Source organism: Lemur catta, chromosome 1 (assembly GCF_020740605.2).
Source record: "Lemur catta isolate mLemCat1 chromosome 1, mLemCat1.pri, whole genome shotgun sequence".
NCBI classification, from domain to species: Eukaryota; Metazoa; Chordata; class Mammalia; order Primates; family Lemuridae; genus Lemur; species Lemur catta.
The window spans coordinates 276,750,542-276,773,238 of NC_059128.1; the positions used below are offsets into that span (position 1 = coordinate 276,750,542).

Sequence of the window (22,697 nt, forward strand, 5' to 3'; positions counted from 1 at the left end):
TTGTCTTCTGTGTCTTCTGTCTTCTTCCTTTTCCTCTGATACTCAAACTCCTTTCAACAGTCTTCAGATCATATTTTTAAGGTGACAGCTCTTTCTTCCACATAATAGAGCAATCAGGATCCCCATTTATAATGCTAAGGTGCCTACAATAGGTACTGGACCATGGAAGGCCTTGAAGATCCCTAAGTGACCACGACCAGCTTAATTTCTAAGACCCTTCAGGTTATCTGTTTACTCTTTTGACAGTACTTGTGCCTTGCTCTGAAGACATGCACAATCGCTTTCCTAAATTGTTTTGGAGGCAGAGGGAGGAGGCACTTTCCAGAATGCAAAACACCAAGAGTGGAAAAAAGGACAGAAACATGTCTCTATAGCCATAATTCTGTTGATAGTACAAGGTTGGATTTCTCAACCTTGACACTATTCACATTTTGGGCCTGATAATTCTTTGTTGCAGGGCTGTCCTGTGCACCATAGGACGTTTGTAGCATCTTTGGCATCTATGTACTAGATGCGAGTACAGTCCCCCTACCCCCACCTCTGGGTTGTCACAGCTAAAAATGTCTCTAGATACTGCCAGATCACCCCCTTACTCGACACACTGCCTCCTTCCCCCAGTTAAAAATCGCTGGTATAAGATATTCTAAGGTGACAAGCAAGGAGAAGAAGAGAAAAATAATGACAAAAAAACTAAACTGGCAAGATCAATAAAGATGGTCTAAATAAATGAAAAAGGAGACTGAACAAATAGGCCCATGGGAAAGGAAACCAGGAGACCAAATCTTAGGGGAAAGTATGAAAATTGCAATGATAAGAAGGCATTAAGTCAGTTCAAAATGGAATAAAGACTTAAATGTGAAGCCTGAAGCTGTAAAACTACTAATAGAAAACACAGGGAAAAAGCTACTTGACATGGATCTGGGCAAAGAGTTTTAGATATGATCCCCAAAGCACAAGCAGCAAAATCGAAAATAGACAAGTGGGATTGTATCAAACTAAAATGCTCATGCAAAGCAAGGGAAACAATCAGTAGAATGAAGAAACAACCTACAGAATGGAAGAAAATACTGGCAAGTCATACATATGATAAGGGCTTAACACCCAAAATATATAAGGAATTCAACTCAGTAGCAAGAAGACAAATAATCTGATTTTAAAATGGGCAAAGGACCAGAAAAAACATTTCTCAAAAGAAGATACACAAATATAATCAACATCACTGATCATCAGGGAAATGCAAATTAAAACCACCATGAGATATCACCTCACACCTGTTAGGATGGCTGGTATCAAAAAGTCAAGAGATAACAAGTGTTAGGGAGAATGTGAACAAAAGGGAACTCTTGGACACTATCGGCAGGAATGTAAATGAGTACAGCCGTTATGGAAAACAGTATGGAGTTTCCTCCAAAAGTTAAAAATAGAACTAACACATGATCCAGAAATCCCATTTCTGGGTATATAGCCAAAGAAAACTAAATCAGTATGTTGAGGAAGAGATATCTTGTGTGCACTGCAGCACTATTCATGATAGCCAAGACAAGGAACCGACCCAAGCATCCGTCAACAGATGAATGGATAAAGAAAACATGTTGTATATACACATTGGAATATTGTTCAGCCTGAAAAAGGAAAGAAGTCCTGTCATTCACAACATGGATGAACCTGGAATACATTACACTAGATACATAAGCCAGGCAGAGGACAAACTGCATGATCTCACTTACACGTAGAATCTAAAAAAGTTGTATGTTATAAATACATACAATTTTTTATCTGTCAATAAAAACATTTAAAAATGAAGACGTTTATTTGGGCAGAGGGTCCCTTAAGGAACCTTCCTGAATGGGATAAAGGATGAGGCCCAGTGCTAGATGTGCATGTGGCTACGGGCACAGGCTGGTGCTTCTAGCTGACCGGGGGCCAGGCCTGGCTGAGGGGATTTGGGGGAGGGAGCAGGGGTGGTTGGGAGCAGGTCCTGCGAGTTGTTCAACAGATGCTGGGAACCTTGAAAAAGGAGGGGAACATACATGTGCGACATCACCTGCCCAACGTCTCACTGAAGGAGATTTTCCCTTAAGTGGAAAGATATGGAAAAAGGACACAAGGGACTGGACCCCAGCGGGAGAGTCTGTGCACCCTCTCAACTTCCTGAGACATCACCAAGTTAGGTGAGACTGAGAACTTAATGACAAATCTACTGTAAGTTATTTACCCAACCTCTTCTGTTGTCTGTTCTCCCATTAGTTCCCTTTTTAGAAAGGAAAAATAAGTGTTGAATTTTTCCACAAAAAAAGTCTCCTTGAGCAGACACCAGAGGAACAGAGGGCATCCTTTCCGTTATTCTTTGATTAATGTCTTAGAAGTGACCCAATGGGGAACAGACCAGACCTCATTATCAGTTCTATGATTATCAACGCTCTTGGTTATAGACATTTATTTTTCTACATAGATATTTAATTTAAAACACAAACCAATCAACTCATGAACAGAAAGAAGTCCCTTGACTGTGGTGTTTCTCACATGCTTCTCCTTGCCCACTTGTCAAGCCTCCCACAAGAGACACCTACAGGACTTGCAGCCTGACACCATTTGGACAGAAATGGAACCAGCCCCATGCTGCCTGCTCCTTTCTGCTCTAATATCCCCCCACACTGCTTCTTACCCTTAGCAGATCACAGAAATTATGGAGGGAATAAAGTTTGGGTTGAGGCCCCAGTCACTTGCTTCCTGCCGTGGCTCTGTGTGTGTGGGAAGATCACTGTGGCCATTTCTGCTCATACCTATTTGTCTATGCCTACACAGCAAACACAGAGCTAGTGGAGCTCCATCCATCCATCCATCCATCCATCTGTCCATCCATCCATCCATCTATCTGCCCATCATCTGTCCATCTGCCCATCCATTTATCCATCCATATGCCCATCCATCTATCCATCCATATGCCCATCCATCCATCCATCCATCTGCCCATCCATCCATCCATCCATCCATGCATCCACCCATCCATGCATCCACCCATCTACCCTTCTATCCATTCTTTTTTCTACCCCTCCAACATTTGTTGAGTGCCCACATCCTGACAGCTGCTATGAATAAAGAGATAAATGACATATGGGCCCATCTCTCAAATTGCTCAGAGTCTCTGGGAGAAGACATTTGTAAACAGAATACCCTGAATTATGTTTTGGTAAGTGTTTCAGCAGCTATGTGAATGGAATAAACCACAGCCAGAAGTGCAATGTGACCCTCTGCCAGAGCTCCCAAGGAGCATCCTCAAAGACTTGGTCATCAGTGTTGCTCTGGTGGTGCCACTGCTTCAGGGAGCAAACACAGATGGGTGTGTCCAGCCATGTCTGTTCTCTGCCCCTGAACACCCCATGCAGACACAGGTCCCAGCTCTCATAACCTGCACAATGACTTTCCTTGATTGAACAATAGCCTTGTCCTTAGAGTGATTAGAGGCTCTAATGATTGCTACCAGAACTTTTGGGAGAAATGCAAGTTGTTCAAAGGAGCATGGAGAAATCCCTGCTTCCAGAGGGGACTTGAAAATAACGTGTAGAAAAATTAATTTGAATATGCATTGAGATTTATGAAACTTTTGACCAAATCTTCTACTATCTATAGGTCCTTGAAATCCATCATTGTCTCGTCTTTCCGGCTATGTTCCTCCTAGATTTTAAAAGTTTTCATCAAAAAAATACTGATGAATACCATTATGAAAAGAGAAGGAAAATGAGTTACCCAAAATCAGGCATTGGAAGGGTTCAGAATTACAGTACTATGCATTTCAAATGCAGTTTAAGAAGAGTTAAGAGCTCTTTTATCACCCAGTCCTCATCCTGCTTCCCATGATATCTGTAATTACACACCAAGATCACTCATCTTAAATTTATTCCAAAGGACAAGAATGCCTCAGCCACACCCTTTCTAGAAGACAATCTCTTGAGAAAATGCACAGTGTAGTGTAGTGATCAAGTACTCAGGCTCCAAAACCAGGCTAGGGTTGAGTCTAGCCCTCCACTTTGCAGGTGTGTGATGTTGGAGGAATCACCTGGCTTCTCTGTGCCCCCGTCACCAGTCTGTGAAATGAAGAGACCAATTGTCCCCCACTGTGGAGGTAACAGAGATGGCAGGAGTTCCTACTTGTAAAGCACTTAGAACAGGGCCCCGCCCATAGTCTATGCTTATTCAATAAAACTCAACATTCTGACGATGCTTCCTATGGCATGACTTTTTCTTCTGAATCTTAGTCATTGTTTACATCAACCCAAGCCACCTCGAAGTATTGTTCCAGAAGTCTCTAATCTTCCCTCTTTTGCCCTAGAAGAACTACGGAAGATCCAGTTCATAGGACTGGCTTCCTCTAGAAAGCATCCACCATATTGATACTCTGTTGTCATCTCAGCAGGCCGGAATCATGGCCACCTGTTCTTTTTGCTCCTACCTGTGGGGATGTGGCTGAATGCCTTAGCTTCAGGCCCTTGCTCACTGACTGTCGGCTTTTGTGGACATCTTGAACAGGCATTAGGGGACCATGAGGGGTGGTGTTGAGACTAGGTGTGTGGGACACAAACGTGTTGAAGAAGTTTAAAATCACCACATCATTTCATTTCCTTGGTCCATAAATAAATGGGAAGTAACAATAGTACATTGGTTCCTAAGGCTTTTCTGGAGCTGTGGTTCTCTAGAAAACTACCCCAGATCTGACTCCTCAGGGATCATTTGGGAATGTCTAGAGATATTGTTGGTTGTCGCAACTTGGAGAGGGCGGTAGGGTTGCCACTAGTGTCTACTGGGTGCAAACCAACGATGCTGCTTAGCACCCTACAATGCACAGGACAGTCCCCTACAACAAAATATGACGTAGTTCCAGATGTCAACAGTGGTGGGGTAGAGAAACTCTGTCTGGTGTTAGCGGAGGGCAAATCCTCAGCCCGCACTCTGCCTTTCACTTACACCGTGGGAGCTGAGAGACCGCAGGTACGCATGCTCTCATTTTACAGGTGGGGTGTGGGCATGGAAGATCATGGGGCCGGGGTACACAAAGCCAGAGCTGAGACCCCCACTCGGCCTGGGGCTCTTTCTGCCACACTCCACACTCCATCCCAAGCATCAGCCACTTGCTGCCAGGAGCCAACTGACCCAATCTGCAAAGATCCTTGTGGAGATCATGCACTCACTGGGGTGACACGCTCAGGGTTCACTTTTTAGATTTGGTTTGTCCCATGTGTAAAGAACATGGGAAATCAAGTGAAACAGTTTCTAAGTAAAAAAGATTAGGGTGGAAAGGAAACCCCCATGATGATAGCTGAAATGAACGAGAGGTTTATCATGTGTCAGGCGGCATTCTGTGTGTTTCTAACTCACAACCACCCTAGGAGGTTACCATCACCACCACACTGGACAGATGGGGAAAGGCAGGGACAGAAAGTGAGCAGCCTGCCCAGGGTGCCTAAGTGGGGTGGGGCAGAGCTGGGTGTGAGCACAGGTGCTCGGGCCCCACAGGCTGTGCCTCGACTGTCCCCACTCCCACCCCAGCATGCCACAGGAGAGGCCAGATGGGAGCCGGTAAGCCAAGGAGAGCCTGGACTCCAACTGGGTCCTGCCTCCTACAGGCTGCGTGGCTTGGGCTGCTTTGGTAAACCATCTCCACTCGATTTTCTTTTTTTCCTTTTTATCCAGGGGGCATTAGTAGCTGTACCTACCTCATATGGATTTTGATTAAAAGAGATGTTAGAGGCGATGTGCCTGGCACCTCGTGAGTGCCAGCTGTCCTCGTTATGTACAAGCCACAGTGTAACTGAATCATCCCATAGCTGTAGTGTGTCAGCCAGAACAGAGCGAGGACACAGGGTGTCACCGAGGGGTCCTCCCCCTCCTCCCGAGAACCCGTGGGGGGCACAGGTGGCAGGGGTTGTCCAGGCTCACTTGCAGGTCTCTCGGCCGCGTGCTTGTAATGGAAAAGCAGGAGAGAGAGAGAGAGAGAGAGAGAGAGAGAGAGAGAGAGAGACGAGGCTTGAAAACAACTCTAAGCTGCTTCTGGGTAATGACGTGTCTGACCCTAAACTGACGTGGTTGCGGCGAAACCTGTCACACGAGATGGTGGGAAGCCCGGGGCTCTGAGGAAGCTGCTGTAAGCCTGTCAGCATGGGCCTGGGAGCCAGGACCCCTCCCCCCCACACTGCCCCAAGAGAACCAAGGTCTGCACTGCAGGTGACAGTGGGGACCAGTATCCCTGAGGAAAGACAGAAGGCCACGGTGCGGATGGGCCCCTGGGCCTTGGCGTGTGCACAGACAGGGCTAAATAAGCCGGAAGAAGGACAATATTGCACTTTCTAATCACAAGGATGCCCAGAATATAATCTCCAGTGAAACCATGGAAGTTTTATTTTCCTGTCAATTTCATACTTTATGTAAGGAAAGCAACTCCTTTGACTTTTGTAAAGAAGCTTTATTACTTTATTTTTTTTTATTGCAGAGAATAATTAGCTTGTGCACCCTTTAATCTGTTCCCATTAAGATGTTTGCACAGCAGCAGTGAGAAGCCGGCTGCTCCACAGGGGACTCGCCACGTGTTGGGAGGAGAAAACCATTAATTACTGCGTCCTTCATCACGCGGAGCCCATGGAGAAAGGAAGGAACTTTCTGTGACTGTGTGGTAACTCACTGTAGAATAATCAGATGAGAAATGCCTTTTATACAAATAAAGGTTAAGGGAAAAAAAAGAAGAAAACCTCAAACCCAACTACTTGAAAAAAGGATTTGTAATGTCAGAGGACGGGTGACGTGGGCTTTTGAAATGACAAATGTCTCTGCAGAAAGACAGAAAGACCGTTCTAAAAGCTAACCAGTAAGGATGTGTGTATGTGTATTTCTCTCTATAAACTGGCTCTTACTGGTATGAGGGTCCTATTGACAAGAGGGACTAAGGCTGCTGCCTGCTGTCACAGCTGAGTCAACTACTTCTGGGAAGATTTTTATTTTAACCACAGGAATAAGTGAATGTAAAGCATTTGGTGTGAGCCTCACTGAAAACCTGGGCCAGGTTCAGGGTCAGGGTTAGGGGCAGAGTCAAGGTCAGAGTCAGGGTTGGGGTCAGGGTCAGGACCTAGGTCATGGTTAGTCAGGTTCAGAGTCAGGCTCAGGTTCAGGTTCAGGGTCAGGGTCAGGGCCATGGTCAAGGTCAGGGCCATGGTCAGGATTGAGGACAGGGTGCTGATGGTGCTGGTTCCTGGGGACTCCTCAGACTCCTGAAGGTGAACTCAAGTAACAGCCCCTGACTGCTTGGTGGACCATTCTGTGGGTTCTTTTGTATGTGAGTTCCACAGCCTGGACTAGGACAGGACAAGAGATGCCCCAGGGACACATATTTAAGGTGGCGCTCTCTCAAACTCATGCAAGTGCAGGGTCAACTTTGCATGATCCTGGGAGTCAGCATTGCCTTGAGCTTTTCATAGGAAGTGCCTAATTTATATCACCCTAGTCTTGCCCCTGATGGATTCTCAGACTGATAAATAAAAACAACTGGTCAGTAGTGAAGAAGCTTTAGCAATGGTCTCTCCCCTCAAGCATCTCACCACCATTGTGGAAACCAGTTTGAGCACTCCTGGCTTAGAGAAGCATCCTCTGTGAGCTGCCCAGGAGCCACCTGAATATCTCCCTTGGGGGCAGCTCTTACGGGGGTTGAGGGTGAAATGAGAGGGCAGGGGAGGCCTTGACATCACAATGGGGCCCTCAAGCCACCAAATGCATCCAGAGTCACAAAAGCAGTCCAGGCCAGTGGACAGTGCCCAGACCAGTGGACAGTGCCCAGGCTTGGAGCCACCCAACAGCCTCACCCCATCTAGCGGCTTCGGTAAGTCTTTAACTCTGTAAGGCTCAGCTCCCTCGTGCACCAAACAGAAATTCTGAACATCCACCTGTCCCCACAGATAGATCATGGGCTCTGCAGCAGGGACACCTCTTCTTGGATCCAGCCCCCTCCTTTCCCAGCAGCCTATGTGCAAGCAAATCACCTGGCTTTGGCATGCCACGCTTCCCTCAACAAAGTGGGAGTAATAATGAGAGCACCTACTCACACGGCTGTGCTGAGGACTTAGTGCGCTACGGCAAGAAAAGGCACATAGCACGTGCTCAATAAATACTAGCTGCTGCTAGCATCAGTTTTAATATCTGTAAGCTCAACCTTCTGCCAAGGAGCACTAAGATCATTTCTGCACTGCTGCACAGTGAGAGCAGTAGACAGGATTTTTCATCTTCACACATGCATGGTTCCCGGAGCAGCTGCCGGGCCGTGTTCTGAGGTTGCTTTCCTGCCCCAGTTTCCCTCATTATTTTCGGCGCTACCTTTTACTTGCTGACTTCTTCTGTGTGTCTATTGCTTTATATATAGTATCTCAAATCCTCCTGACAACCACACAAAGTAGGAATCACTCCCCTTATTAACAGATAAGAAACCTGGGGCTCCAGGAGGTGGGGTAAATGGCTCAAGATCACACAGGCAGTGGATGCTGGTGACAGATAGAGACCAACCACCTGATTCCAAACCCCGGGGCTTCCCACTTCCCACGCGACTTCTGTGCTCAGGCCTGTCTTCCTCCTGGGCTCCCACCAAAGACAGCTCCTAGAAGAGGACGTGGTGGTCAAGAAGACCTGATTCCTTCTAGAGATGGGTGGAGTTTACACTGCAGCATGGACTGAGACCTCCAGGGCAAGAAATAAAGGTCTGCAGAGAGAGGCCATGTCCTGGTGAGCAGAGATGTGACATTTGTAGGCTTCTGGGGATTTTCTGATTCCAATTGGGGTGCCCATGGGAGGGTAGAAAAAGTATCATAACTTGTGGTTTTTAAGTTCCATTTTAATTTCTATTTGGGGCATGTATTTTACTATATAATGCATACGCTATAATGATATCAGTACAGAAGCACAGACATATCATTTTTAAATAAATGACTGTGCATAGCTGTGGAGCATGCTAAACGGAATTTTACTGACATGTGGCACGATCAGGAGTCTGGCAATGACTGATGTGCAGCATCTCAGCAGTTCCTGCTGCACCTAGAGAAAGCTTCATCTAGTTCAGTCCCAGTGGGAAGAAGTCCCAGTGGACTCCATAAGGCATGTGAATTTTGAATTCTGGCCTCTCTGTGCTGTGTAGAAAGTTAGAAAGAGAGACAGGCATTTATTTTTCCTAAGAGAGGCCACTTCTGAGCTTTGAATCAGGGGTACTGTGAGGACATATATCCCTGTTGGCAATTGTAATCCGGGTTCAAATTTTATAAAAAGATAACATTCTTCCACTTCCCAAGGCTTCTTCCAGAGCTGGAGTCTGGCAGCCTTAGCGGAGACCATCTCTGCACTGCTCTTTGTGGACATGCACATTTGCTGTTGTGGTCGTTCAGATTTTGCCGTAGATACTCATCAAAACAAACCTGGTTAACCGTAAAGTTGCCTAAGGAGAGGGGCGGGCAGGCGCATGGTGGGTGCACAGCTCAGGCGGTGCTGGGTTGGTGGGTGAGAGAGAACATTCAAAGGGCACCAGGTGGTCTAGATGCTCCTGAAGGTGAGTGCGTTCCTAACACAGTCTAAGGAAGTTCTTAAGGGCTCGGGGATGCATACACATTGCTCTACTTAATGCTCCATGTGGTGAAAGGATCTAGCCTGCAAAGCACTGTGGTGTCTGCCAAATGCAATGAGTAACTGCGGAGATTAGAAATGTCTGCTAACTATTTGGATTCCTGAATTGAATCAGTCTTCTAAGTTCAGTGTCTGCAGAGCTCTGGGAGACAGAAGTCAAGAAGACTCAGTTTCTGGTTCTGACTCAGGCACTAATCAGCTGTGAAACCTTGAACAAGTGAATCTCTCTGGTGCCCTAAGGTAGAGAGATGTCTAAAATCACTCCAGCCAAATATTCTAATTTTTCTTTCTGAAAGTTTAAAAATATATATAATTATAGTTGTATATATAGTTGTATTTATATATGTATAGGTATATAAATAATTTCAGATGCCAAGTGACACTATATAGGACTCTATATCTATGTATATACACGAAGCATGTATACACACAACCATGAAACATACAAAGCATCACATGGGACAGGGTCTCATAGTTCACATGTCTCATAGTTCATTTGTTTTTTAAACAGATTCACCTGCCTCTGTGACACAATTATTTCTTTGTTTGAACACAATCCAGAGGGAAGTATATGGGAAGCACAGCCTTTTTTTAAAGAAAAAATCTTAAGTAATGGTGTGGAATGATAATTGAGTAGAATTTCCATTGTCGGCATTTATACTTTTTTATATGACTCACACCCTTCACAGTCCGAATATTTGTTTAAGGTGGCTAACATTGTTCCTTCCCTCTAGAAGTTCGGGAGGGAAAGGCATTCTGGTCTTTATAAAATAGCAGCTTGAGTTTCTGCTCATCCTTGTCTATGCCTACATAATTTCATTTTCACCATTCCCAACACATTGTTAAAAGGGCTGAGATAAGAGAGAAAGCTCCTAAAAGACATAACTATTTTCCCCTTCCTTGTATTTCCTGCAGACACTTGCATGGGTTTTATACGTATATGTGGTTTCAGATTTTATAAATTACATACTTTCAAAGTGGGTAAATGTCAAGTTCAGCTGTGACTGTTAGCGAGTTGGATGAAGTTGCCCAGATGCAGCCTGCAGATGGTGTGGAATGAGGGGCTTGGTGCACGGAGTTCAAAGTGCAGACAGAACCTGTGTAAGAAAGTGCAGCAAACTGTGGTTGGTGTTAAAACTCTCCTGGAAGAAATGGCACCCAAACCAATGTACTTTTGCACATTCTGAGTCAATAATAAAAAAGAAGTGTCGAAGGCTATATATGTTATACAAATTTGCATAGAAAAAGGAAATTGTTCCTCCATTGAGCAATGAGAGCCACTCTGACAACACTTTTAGTCTCCCTTAAAAAATTCACCCACGATGAGATGTGACCATGAAATAGCCTGCAGTGTGTTCAGAGTTGTAACTGACTTCTGTTTGCTCTTTTTAACATACCGCTATCTGGCAAGCTGACTGCTGCAACATTTTCTAGATCTTTCTTTGGGGTCTAACTAATAATGAAAAAAATCTGAAATCCTACACATTTTCAGAAGAACATGAGTGCTGAGCAAGACCAATATACCTCCAACGAGAGGATATAACAGAGGCTGCATTGCAATGTTACTCTCAGGCTATATTTGATTTATTGCTCACATTTTATCATTTCATTCTCTGTACAAGGCCAGCAAAGTTTCTGGTCACAGTCTCCACAGAAGACATCCAAGAGACCAGGAGTAAAAGCTAAACGGCTGGCAAAGAAGGTAAAGTAGAAGCTTTGCAAAATGTGAGAGCTGCATATTTCTCCTTCCCAATGGACGTGATTTCAAGACTTGACGCGTTGAGTCCTTGACTTAGAATCAATTTAACACGGGCTTTGCATTTACACAAAGAAGCGTCAGTCTTGAAATCAGCAGAGACATTGAGCAAGCCCAACCAGCAAACTGAGATTTCTATTTGTGGTGACCTTTTCCCTTTGGGGTCCCTAAAATGTCGGAGGTAACTCACTGTTTAGAAAAAAGTCCACCCAAAAATAGACACATAAGCACCATGCAATGGGAGGGCAGCTGTGTTGTATACAAAATCGACAATTCTTTAAATGAACACTGATCTTGCAGCAAAACAAAATGAAAGGTTTACAGTATTTCTTATGTCAAGGGAAAAACTGAATAAAGACTTTTCTTTTTTTCTTTCTTCCTCTCTTTCTTTCTTTCTTTCTCTCTCTCCTTCTCTCCCTCTCTCTCTCTCTTCCTCCCTTTCTTTCTTTTCTTTCTTGTTAAAGGAGGCATTGACTCCGTCAGAAAGGGATTTGCACCCAGACTTGGGAAGTAGACAGGGCCAGTAATTACAAAGCAAAAATAATCTGTAACTTGCAGAAATGCAAGGTATGAATAAGTGTTCATACCCTAGATAGAGGATTATTACCTGTTTTTCATATTGTTACCAAAGATAAAAACATCTTTAGGTAAATTTAAGGAGGGCCATTTAAAAGGAAGTTTCATTCAAGAAATTTTGTAGAAAAAGATTTTCTTAAAAATAAAAAAAAAATTTTTAGAGTTTTGGGTGATGGACTTTTGAGAATTCAAAAGAGTGAGGAAGAGAAAAAATAAAGAAACTATTTCAATAGCTACTTGAGAGGTACATCAACCTTACAGCCAGGTGTGGCGGCTCTGATGCGAGAGCAACATTCCCTTAGATACAGGGCTGCCTGTTTTTCTTGTGTCCTTGCCAACACAGTGAAGGACTAGGTGTGATTCTGGGCTTTGACACTGAAAATGGGTGTGACCTTGGATCCATTTAACCAGCTCCTGCCCGACACCATCCCCTCTCCTGTCTGCTGTGCTTTCAGTGAATCAAGACTAAATATCCACTTTCAGGCCGGGCGCGGTGGCTCACGCCTGTAATCCTAGCTCTGGGAGGCCGAGGCGGGTGGATCGCTCGAGGTCAGGAGTTCGAGACCAGCCTGAGCAAGAGTGAGACCCCGTCTCTACTAAAAATAGAAAGAAATTATCTGGCCAACTAAAAATATATATACAAAAAAATTAGCCGGGCATGGTGGCTCATGCCTGTAGTCCCAGCTACTCGGGAGGCTGAGGCAGTAGGATCGCTTAAGCCCAGGAGTCTGAGGTTGCTGTGAGCTAGGCTGATGCCACGGCACTCACTCTAGCCCGGGCAACAAAGTGAGACTCTGTCTCAAAAAAAACAAAAAAAAAAACAAAAAAAAAAAAAAAAAAAAAAGACTAAATATCCACTTTCAGCACCTATTCACGATTTCTAAGAAGGATTGAAGGAAGAACTCAGAGTTTCTCTGTATATATTTCCAGAGCACGCTGGCATTAGAAAACAAATATACCAGATATGGCCGGGAAAGAACAGCCTGCCTGGGAACGGACTTTGTCACCAGGTCTGGTGGATGCGACGACCCCTCCTAGCCACCTTCCCCTCTGCTTCCCTCCATTCTATAGGCTGCAAGGCGGCAACTCCATTGTCCTAGGCTCCCTCCAGCCAGAGGCTTGTGACACAGTTTGGCCTAAGTGACATGGAAGTGGAAGTTTTCAGAGAAGGGCTTCTCTCCCTGAATAAAAAGACCAGGCCCCACATGGAGAAGTGATGAGGTCTCCTGTGTCCTTCCTGCTGGGACAGATCAGAGATGCATGTTCCACCTGGGCTCAGTACAGTGGGACCAAAACATAGGCGCCCCGAGTCCCACCGTACGAGCCCTGGACCACTCCCTCCTGAAACCCTGTTCTGCTCCCAGAACAATACGGGTCTGCTTAAGCCACCACAACCAGCTTTTCCTTTATGGAGTAGCTGCACACAATTCTCATGGATAAGCTAGAGCAAGAGCTTAACTGTCTTTCTGTCATTGCATTAAAAATGCATAATTTCAGCCATCTTTTAGATCTAGTGTTTATTTCTCCTTCTCTGGCATCATTGAGTGTGATCAGAGGAAGAGGTAGAGAGAAAAAAGGGAAAAGGGGGGAAGGAGAGAGAGTCAGAAAGCTAAAGAGAGTATAAGAGTATGTCTGTCCAACGAAGAGTGAAGCTGTACCGATCAGAGGAGTGTCTGAGCTTACTCTGCCAGCATGTTGAAGGTGACATGCAGCTTTGAACCCTGATTTGTGTTCAGGAACCAACCTGAGTTCTTTTAAAGCACTCTCTGATCAGGTTCATGGTCTGCAAAGAACTTAAAGAAAATGTCCCCTTTCTACCACTAAAGGGCATCATATTTATTATACAGGGGTGGCGGGGGGACGCCAAGAAAGACACGTCATCTTGGGTTGCCTTGAGGCTTGTTTCTCTCAGCAAAAAGGCTAAAGAAGGGGACTGGTGGCACATGAGGAGGAGGGACAGGAGAGGTTAAGGAACAAGAGCTGCAGGAAAAGTGTTTTGCAGATTTTAATGCCTGTCCAGGCACCAGTGCACCTTCTGAAGATTTCTTTAAAGAATGAGAGCTGGGGAAAAAGTTAAGAAAATGTGGGAAGAAGTCTTGCACATAGTAAGAAATGGTAAGGTAATGATTTCCTACCAGAAAATAAAGTATTAAAATGAAGTTGCTTCATGTCGTTAAGCTAAGAAGATGGGCCGTGTGTTTTTTGGTGCTTCTCTGATGCATTCACAGATTTCCAGCAGGAACTTGATAACTCAGAGGCGAGCTCATCTAGAACATTACTAGCCCTTTTTGCAGAACTCAGATGAGACATAAAGACAATTATTGACTCATCTAGGTCACTAGGAAGTTACCTGAGAAACTGAAAATTTGCTTGAGTTTCCTGTGTGGGCCTCCCCTCCTGCCCCCAACTAGACAAGCAACAAAAGCCACCTCCATTTTTGGGCTTTGACAAAGTGCGTGATCACAAATCTCGGAAGTGAGGGAATCGGCCGTCTCTCAGAGCCCCAGAAAACCTGGGCAAAATGGCTTTTTCTTTAAGAAGAGTCATCGAGAAAATAAAGCTACACGGGTAGTTCTCGGTGAGGAACAACGGCTCTGCTGTCCCTGTGTGTTCAGACTGGAGACCTGCGTGTGTTGCAGCATGCCCCAGTTAGCCAACAAGCTCAGCTTGTTAAGCTCTCGCTCTTTCTCCACCACCCTCTTTGAAGATCCTCACGAGGAAAGGAGGGCTGCCCTGTTGCTGAAAAGCCATCGGGTGGGCTCACTCCCTGCCTCCCATGCCCCCTGCAGGGTCCTGTAGCTTGACATTTGCACAGGCTGCACCTTGGGCCCAGACCACCCTTCCCTCATCTCTTTGTCCCCCACCGTGCCACCGTCTCCTCTCCAACTCCCGTGTCACCTTCTCGAGGGAGCCTCCTCTGATGTCCTCCAGAGCATCACAACCTCTCCCCTCCTAGAGCAGACAGAGGTTGACCAACTGCCATCGTAGGTAACTGAGTATCAGTGGCCACGGTTAATATTTCCTGTTTGCTTCTTATGGCCAGGCCCAGCACCTTGCACAGATCATTCCATTCAGTCCACACGGCTACCTTACCGATCGGCACTACTGCTGTCCTTCCTTTGCAGATGAGGAAACTGACGGTCAAGAGAGAAGCTCTTCATGCCATTTGACTAAAGCCAGAAAGAAGAAGAAGAAAGAAAAGGCCACCACGGTGACATCTGAGCATGCTCTGTACTCAGACCTCCTGCCACTGCCTTTGCTAGTACCAGGGGCTCTTCTACACCCCCAGGCTCACCCCCCTGGGCCCTGGGCTCTCTCTTACTGTCTGCGTGTGTGCAGCAGCCTTGCAGCCTCCTCGGTCCCAGTGTCCCACCAGCCTTGCCTTATCAATGAGGGGCCACATCTTTTCCAAGCACATCTTTCAGACCTATCTCAAGAGAATGGAGGACTCTCCCTGCTACTCTCATTTTGCTTCTGAAAGCTCTAAAGCCTTCTTGGATTGGTTGCTGTTTCTGAAGGTGTTTCTGCTACGGGTCACCCTTTGTTCCTGTGCTTGGTGGGTGAGCAGCGGTGGGGCCTTCTGGGGCCCCTCAGCCTCCACTGGTAAAGCCAGTAAATTGACCTCCTGGGCAACTCTAGTCTGAAGTACAGAGACACTCCTGCCCCGGGAAGCAGAGCGAAGGATGTGGTTTCTTTGGGGGACTGCTTCTGGCTCTTTTAAAACTTAAACATTTCAAAATGACTTTGTCATTTTTCAAAATTTTCTTAGCATGTGAGGAGACTAAATGGCAAAGGCATGATTATAGATTTATTAACACCTTTTTTTTTCATAGTTTCAGAATGTGTGGACAGTTTCAGATGTGAAACTCCGTCTCACAAAGGAGGAACTATGGTCTGATTCTTCAGCTTCCAGGAGAGATGCCTTGTGCCACAGTTTTCTTGCAGGCCAGGGTGAGTCAGATTTGCTAAGACACATGGTAAGGGGCTGAAATGTGTCCCCTCCCCCCAGATTCATATGTGACTGCGTTTGGACATAGGGTTATTAATGAGGCAATTAAGGTAAAATGAGGACATCAGTGTAGATCCTAATACAATCTGACTGGTGTCCCTGTAAGAAGAGGGGGCTGGGACACAGATGGACAGGGGAGGCCATGGGAGGACACAGTGAGCAGGCGGCCATCCACAAGCCAAGGAGAGAGGCCTCACGAGAAACCAGTCTTGCTGACACCTTGCTCTCAGACTTCCAGCCTCCAGAACTGTGAGAAAATAAATTTCTGTTTAAGCCACCCAGTCTGTGGTATTTTGTTATGGCAGCCCTAGAAAAATAATACAGCTTTCACACCTTGACTGATGTCACAGACGGTTTAATCTATGGCTTTCTGTGATCTTAAATCTCCCATCAAGCCAGAAGTGTCTTAATCAATATTTTTCTGAAAAGCCTGGCAAACCGGCGCTTACAGAAAAGCACACTTCATACGTGCGGCCTCGTGTTCTGCAGCTCCCTTTGAAAGACTCCTCTGCTGGGGTAATCTCGAACTGCCGAGAAGACAAGCAGGGAGTCAGCCTTGCTGAGATTTTTACCTGTGGTTCTAGGAACGCAGAGGCATGTGAGTGCTCAGGCTTTGCATAGACCACTAAGCCACTTCTAAGAACAAGGCTACCTGAGGCATTTTGCAAAAATACGTATGTGCCGAGGCTTTTCCTCTCCACGCTTACCTCAATTCTTGTCGCCAACACCTTGCACCTTCTGAGGGGACCACAGTTTGGGTTTGGCAAGAATTTTATGTTGCAAACCACGTGTGATCATTCCAGGGAATTTCAATCACATCTTACCTTTTTTTCCTAAGCAAATGAAACACGAACCTGGTGTGGTATGGTAGAAAAGGGCCGTGTTCTCTGTGGTAGACCACATTCATTTCGAGTACCAGCCTCTCAGACTCTGGCTTGCCACTCACCAGGAAGGGAACAATGGTTTTCTTGGTTCCACTCCCCTCTTTTCCTCCACTTGCACCCGAGTATCTGGCTAACACCGAGTTACGGGTTTCCTTCTGTGAGAATTGCATGGACTGATAAAGTCCCATCCCAGGAAGAAAACAAGATGATGTCTTCCCCTCCAGCTCATAGTTCCAGTTGGGGAGGGAACACATGCCATAAATTATAGACAGTGAGAAGTGACCACACTGAGCACTGCAAGTGGCCTGGCTGTGGGAACAATTTGCTGGTGAGGATGGTGGTTCTTCTAGCATTGGACTCTAAGGCAATGTCCAAACGGTACCAAGAGAAAGGATATTTTGCCATCTCTCTGGCTTCGGCGAAGGGTGTGGACAGTTAATCGGGACAATTTAAACCTTTATGTGGATGGATCATTAGGATGAAATTTACCAGGAAATTGACAAATTTCACATGGCCCCCTGAAATTAAATCTCAATATTATTATTATCCAGTTGGAGGTTCTGGAGGGCTCTGAATGCCTTTGACTGAGGGGAAGGAGTGGAAAAACCTTTCCAGATGAGCTCTTCTGAGTCTCTATGCAAACTAGGGCCCTCTCTGAGACTGCCCCTGTGAAAACCGACTGATGCTTCTTCCTAACCCGGGGCAGGTCGGCGGGAGCCATGGGGCTCTGTTGGGGGCTGGGCTCCTTCTACTTCCTGATGTCTGCACATGTCACTGTGTCCCCTCACTGTCTTTGCTGTTGGCCAGTAAGAACAGCTCCAAAGGCCAGCATTGCACACTGAAACCCAAGCTATTGCCAGCAGAATGTTTAAAAATTTCCTGAATCTTCCTTCCTGAGTTGATAAAATAGGAAATAATCAACATTTGGAGGGGGTATTGAAAGCAGAGTAAAGGCAGGAAGATGTTTTTTCTATTATTCTACAAATATTGCTTCCTTTGCTTGTGAGCAGCCCGGAGGAAAGGCAGCTGGGGAGCAGTTTGCAGCCGCTCACCAGTGGCCAGTGTCTCTGCTGCACCAGCCCAAGGACGCTGCGAGATGAGTGACTCACACATGTCCGCATGATTCAACTTCACTGAAATTCCCTGGGCTGCCAGTAAAGCAGCACTTGAAAACGCTTTAATTTAAAGCTTGGAATGGGTGTTAATGACTTGCTTTCTTCCTCTTGTCCCTAAATCCTCCCTCATGACCCCCAACACACACACGCATCTTTGTCAAATTTTTAAATTTTGGGGACCCGGAAACACAGAAGCTCTGTGCATTCACAATAGCATTTGTTGCGACAAAGTGGCTGGCAAGCCCTCTGCATTCCCCTGCTCACTTGGCTGTAGGAATAAATAATGAGTCACGGATACTATTTGGGTGCTTGAGAGAGTTTGTAGCCAGAAAATTAATTATTCCACCATCGCATCGCACTGCATCCCAGCTCTGCCAAGCCACCAAGCCACACTTTGTGGGCATTGGTCAAAGTGCGTGCCCTGACACATTGCAATGCCTTTGTGACATTTTTATGTTATTATTTTTGTTTATTTAAGCACAGCCCTCTTTTACCACTAAAGATACACAAAACACACATGCGCACACACACACATACTCACACGCTCACGGCTCAACCACAGCTGTGCACATTTCAAGACGCTGGTTGCAAAAATGCAGACAGGTTTTCCACCTTAGCCGTTCCCATCCTAAGCGTGCAATCTAATGACTTAAGCCGTGGGAATGCTCGACTTAGGAAACTTCATCATTCTTTTCAAGAGGGACCTCTGTATGCTCCAACTTGCTTGCTTTCTCTCTTGAAAGATGCCAGTTGCCTCTTTGCTTTGAGGCTACAAGGAAAAACACAGCATAGCCCCATCCTGATGATTGTAGCGTAACCAACTCTGCCCAGCTCCTGGACGCTCTGCCTTTTGGAGACAGCTGAGCTGGGTGGCCACTTTGGCCCTGAGGTCCCCGGCCGGTGGAAGGCATCGCTGTGAGCCCCCGCCTCCTGCCCCACGCTGGCACCAGCCCTCCTGGCTCCCTGCATGTGTTTGCGGAGCCCCCGGGCAGGCTGCATTCTGGGCCACACAGCGTGCCGAGTCAAGGATAACTCAGACACAGTCACTCTGGGCTGCAAAATAAAACCCAGGGAGCTTCGTGCAAGCTTCACAATCCCTAGGACTTTAAAGGAGACCAGCACAACTTACTAAGACTTGACAAGGTTCTCACGCACCGACTGAACACACCAACAGCTTTACTGAGTATTTATTAAAACATTTCTGAAGAGCTGCCATCTGATGAATAAGTAATCCAATAGCCTTGTAATCATACGCCTCAGCGTGAATTCCTCCCACAGAGCAGACAGGGGCCGGCAGGCACCCAGGCACCTCTGCCCCGGGTGAGCCAGGCTGCCATTTCATTACATGCAAAGCTGAGCAAAAGGAGACATTAAAAGACCAGCGCGTACTCACCTCTCATGAAGCACTGTGGGTACGAAGGAAATGACTCAAATATGCTGTCTGAAGCCATCGCTTCCTCCCGAAAAGGCACCCTCTTCTGAAGGCGGGGGACTCAATGATTTCTTTTACCTTAGGAGCGAAAACCAAGAAAGGTCACTGTTTTTGCTTCACCCCCACAGCCCTGCATCCCTCTCTTTTCCCCCTGGACATCTCTGGGACTCCCCAAGCCCTAGGAAAAAATGTACCTTAGTGAAAACAAATATTCAAATTGTTAAAGATTAAGGAAAAAAAAGCAGCGCCGCCTTGGCTGTGGGTTGACGATGCTTACCACTCTGCGAAACCCTGTGGTTTGCATTCAGTGTGATTCGTCCTGCCTGCTGACCACTATGCCAGGCTCAGACTTCTGACACTGCCAGGCTACCCAACTTGTGGTTCTGTGGTTGTTTATGAGGCCCAAAGAAGTTTTCACACAACCCAAATTACAAATTTAACTGTTCCCCTTTCCACAGCCCATCTCCATTGGCTCTTGCTGGTCACGTGACATCAGTGATGTCAATTTTTTTTCTTTCTGAGCAATGCCCTTCCTTCCCTCCACCTGCCCTCCCCCAGGCCATGCAAGAAAATAGCCCAGGAGAGTTTGCAAGAGAGAGAATGTAGAAAAAAGTGACTCAGTGTCTTATTATATCTCAATGGTCTTTGCTGATTTAGTACAACTCGGCTCCTGTTGTTGTTACTTGTGGTTTTTGGAACTACTGATTATTTTGATAAAGATTTCATTGCTGCTTATTCAATAGTAATTCAACGCTGGCATCAAACCGCTGCTCGGGCAGGATGTGGATCCCATCATTTAAAAAGCCAGGCATCAGCTCTGGGAGAGCGCAGTCCTTGGTAAAGACTGTGATGGCATAAGTGAAACTATAAAAGGGAAAATAAATAAAAGGAAATATTTTGGTGAGAGTCTGACCCTAAAAGGGGCTAAAAACTTACTGGTGTTTTAAAGCCTGGAAAAAGGAAAGCATTTTAATTTTGAAATAAAAAGACCATCTTAATAAAACCCAAATTATGTGGTTTTATTCCCTGTGAATGGACATCTTTAGTATGTATCTCTCTCGGTAAATAGATAAAATCATAGTACTCTCCTAACACACATACTCTCTCTCTCTCTCTCTCTCTCTCTCTCTCTCTCCAATTAGGAAGCTAATGGAAGACAAAGAAAGTTTCTGTATATTGGGGTAAAACAGTGATTACTTTGCAACTGTTTATTTTTGTTTTCACCTATGAAGGTTTGGGGCATTGCCTTCTCTAGTTCAGGGGTCCCCAGCCTATGGTGAGTTGTATAATTATTTCATTATATATTACAATGTAATAATAATAGAAATAAAGTGCACAATAAATATTATGTGCTTGAATCATCCCTAAACCATCCCCTTCCACCCCCATCCATGGAAAAATTGTCTTCCATGAAACTGGTCCCTGGTGCCGAAAAGGTTGGGGACCACTGCTCTAGTTCAATTCAAATTAAAAGGCTAATGGAATTACATGGGTAAAACTACACTTTGAGCATATTAAGAAGACGTCATAAAAGGTAGGGAGACCAGAGGAGATGCTTCTCTGGGGCAAAACCCTTCTCCCAGGCTGACTAATGAATATTACACGGCACAGCCTCTACCTTAGAAAGACAAGCCTGTTTGGAGGGGCTAAAAACAGGACAATTTTGCATGTGGTCAAACCATTCTTTTTCCTGCCTGTTGGTTTTACCTGCTGACACAAAAATGTCATTCTTTTTGTAGCTCTAAAACTAAGACTTTCCCTTCCTTATTAATTACCTTATTTATTTTGCTCCATTCTGCATACATCCCCCACGGCACTCTGTACATGTGAAGTTTCGACGTACACACTCAAGAGAACCCGTGCGATGATGGGTTCTAAATTCCAACCCTGGATTCTAGCTGCAAAGATGAGCAAAGTCACTTTGGAAAGTCTGAACTATCAGAACACTCCCTCGGTTTCTTTTTCCCCTGCTTAATTTCGCACACACAAAGATCCACGACAATATTACCTTCAGTGGCACAGGTCTTTCAAAAGGACATGATTTTTACTGACTCCTGTTTTGACTGAAGCAGGAATTGAAACTCAAGAGACTGCTTTCTCTTAGACTTGTGAGAAGTTAGCTTGCCATATGTTGACACTTAGCTGAAGTTTAAAAGAATAATAATGGCTGCATTTCTTTTATGAAGCTTATTACTATATCTAAGTGCAATGCGTGCTTCATATTGCTTCTCAATGCAAATCCCTTGTTAACATAATTAACATTATATTCCTGCGCTATTACGCTCTCTAATAACGTCAAGCCTGAGTTAAACCCCAAATCAGGTTCTTTTCTCTCTTCTACACTTAATAGTCCTTGGAAACGTTCTCAGAGCTGAGGGCTGTAACATGCAGCTGCCACTGCACAGTCGACTCAGACTTAACAATGACTTAGCAATTCAAGTGGCGATGTAGATTAATCCTCTGGATATTTCATTTTAGAAACTCCCCGAATGCTTTTATCCTTAGGTGTCCAGAGGCTTGAGGGGAGGGTTTGGATGTGTCAGCTAACTGCCTGAATTCTCAGCTTCTCTCTGCGGACCTAGCTATAGCTATATATGTATTTCTCCTAGTGGGGTCTTCGTAGGACAGAGGAGGATTTAAAGACTGCTCTAAGGCTGGGGCTTGCCAAGGCCTCACCATGTGCTGTCATTTTCGGAGCTGGGGTTTCAACGAGGCGCCAGGGGGCAGAGTACAAAGGCCTGTGAGCTGGCTCTGACCTGCCTTCCCCGTGGGGGTAACTGCCACAGCAGCCGCAGCGTGACTTCACGGCTTGGTGAGGCAACAGTTGGGGCTTTTCTGGGCACCCTTCAGGTCGTGACAATAAGTAAAGTCTCAGCCAGCTGCTGGTGAACTTGGCTTTACCACTTCCCCAGGAGCCCAAGACAAAAAGGCACGTCTGCCTAGAGAAATAGTTAATCCTATCTTAACTAGAACTGTTTAGGAGTCTTTAAGTTTGTGCACTGACCCACACCATCTGTCCTAGTTCCTGCAAGTGACTCAGACCCTGGGCTGCTGGTTTGGGAATTGTACCCAAGCGGACTGTGGCTTTGCCAAGTAGTTGAATGACAGTTTTCATCCTTATTCAGATCGGCTATAGCTTCTAAATGCCATTATTGGGGGTGGGGTGGAGGGAGAATATGCTCAGGTGTCTTTTTTAATGGCCCTATAAAAATACCAGCAAAGGTTGAAAGACGTATAGTTGCATAACCGTGTAATTAATGTATAGACTTCTGTGTGCCGTGCA

At 45.6% G+C, this 22,697-nt stretch overlaps 1 protein-coding gene across 3 annotated transcripts in view; it reads right to left on the reverse strand.

The window, feature by feature from the left end:
• Positions 1-19,853, reverse strand: part of RUNX1 (RUNX family transcription factor 1) — a 238,748-nt gene extending 218,895 nt beyond the window's left edge. For all 3 annotated transcript variants that reach the window (XM_045540611.1, XM_045540612.1, XM_045540610.1), the window contains exons 1-2: positions 19,692-19,853; positions 19,376-19,492 (exon numbers count right to left, since the gene is read on the reverse strand). In XM_045540611.1, the coding sequence (XP_045396567.1) occupies positions 19,376-19,433 (58 nt within the window). In that variant the 5' untranslated portion in view covers positions 19,434-19,492; positions 19,692-19,853. The remainder of the gene's footprint in view (positions 1-19,375; positions 19,493-19,691) is intronic.
• Between the last annotated feature and the right edge of the window lie 2,844 nt (positions 19,854-22,697).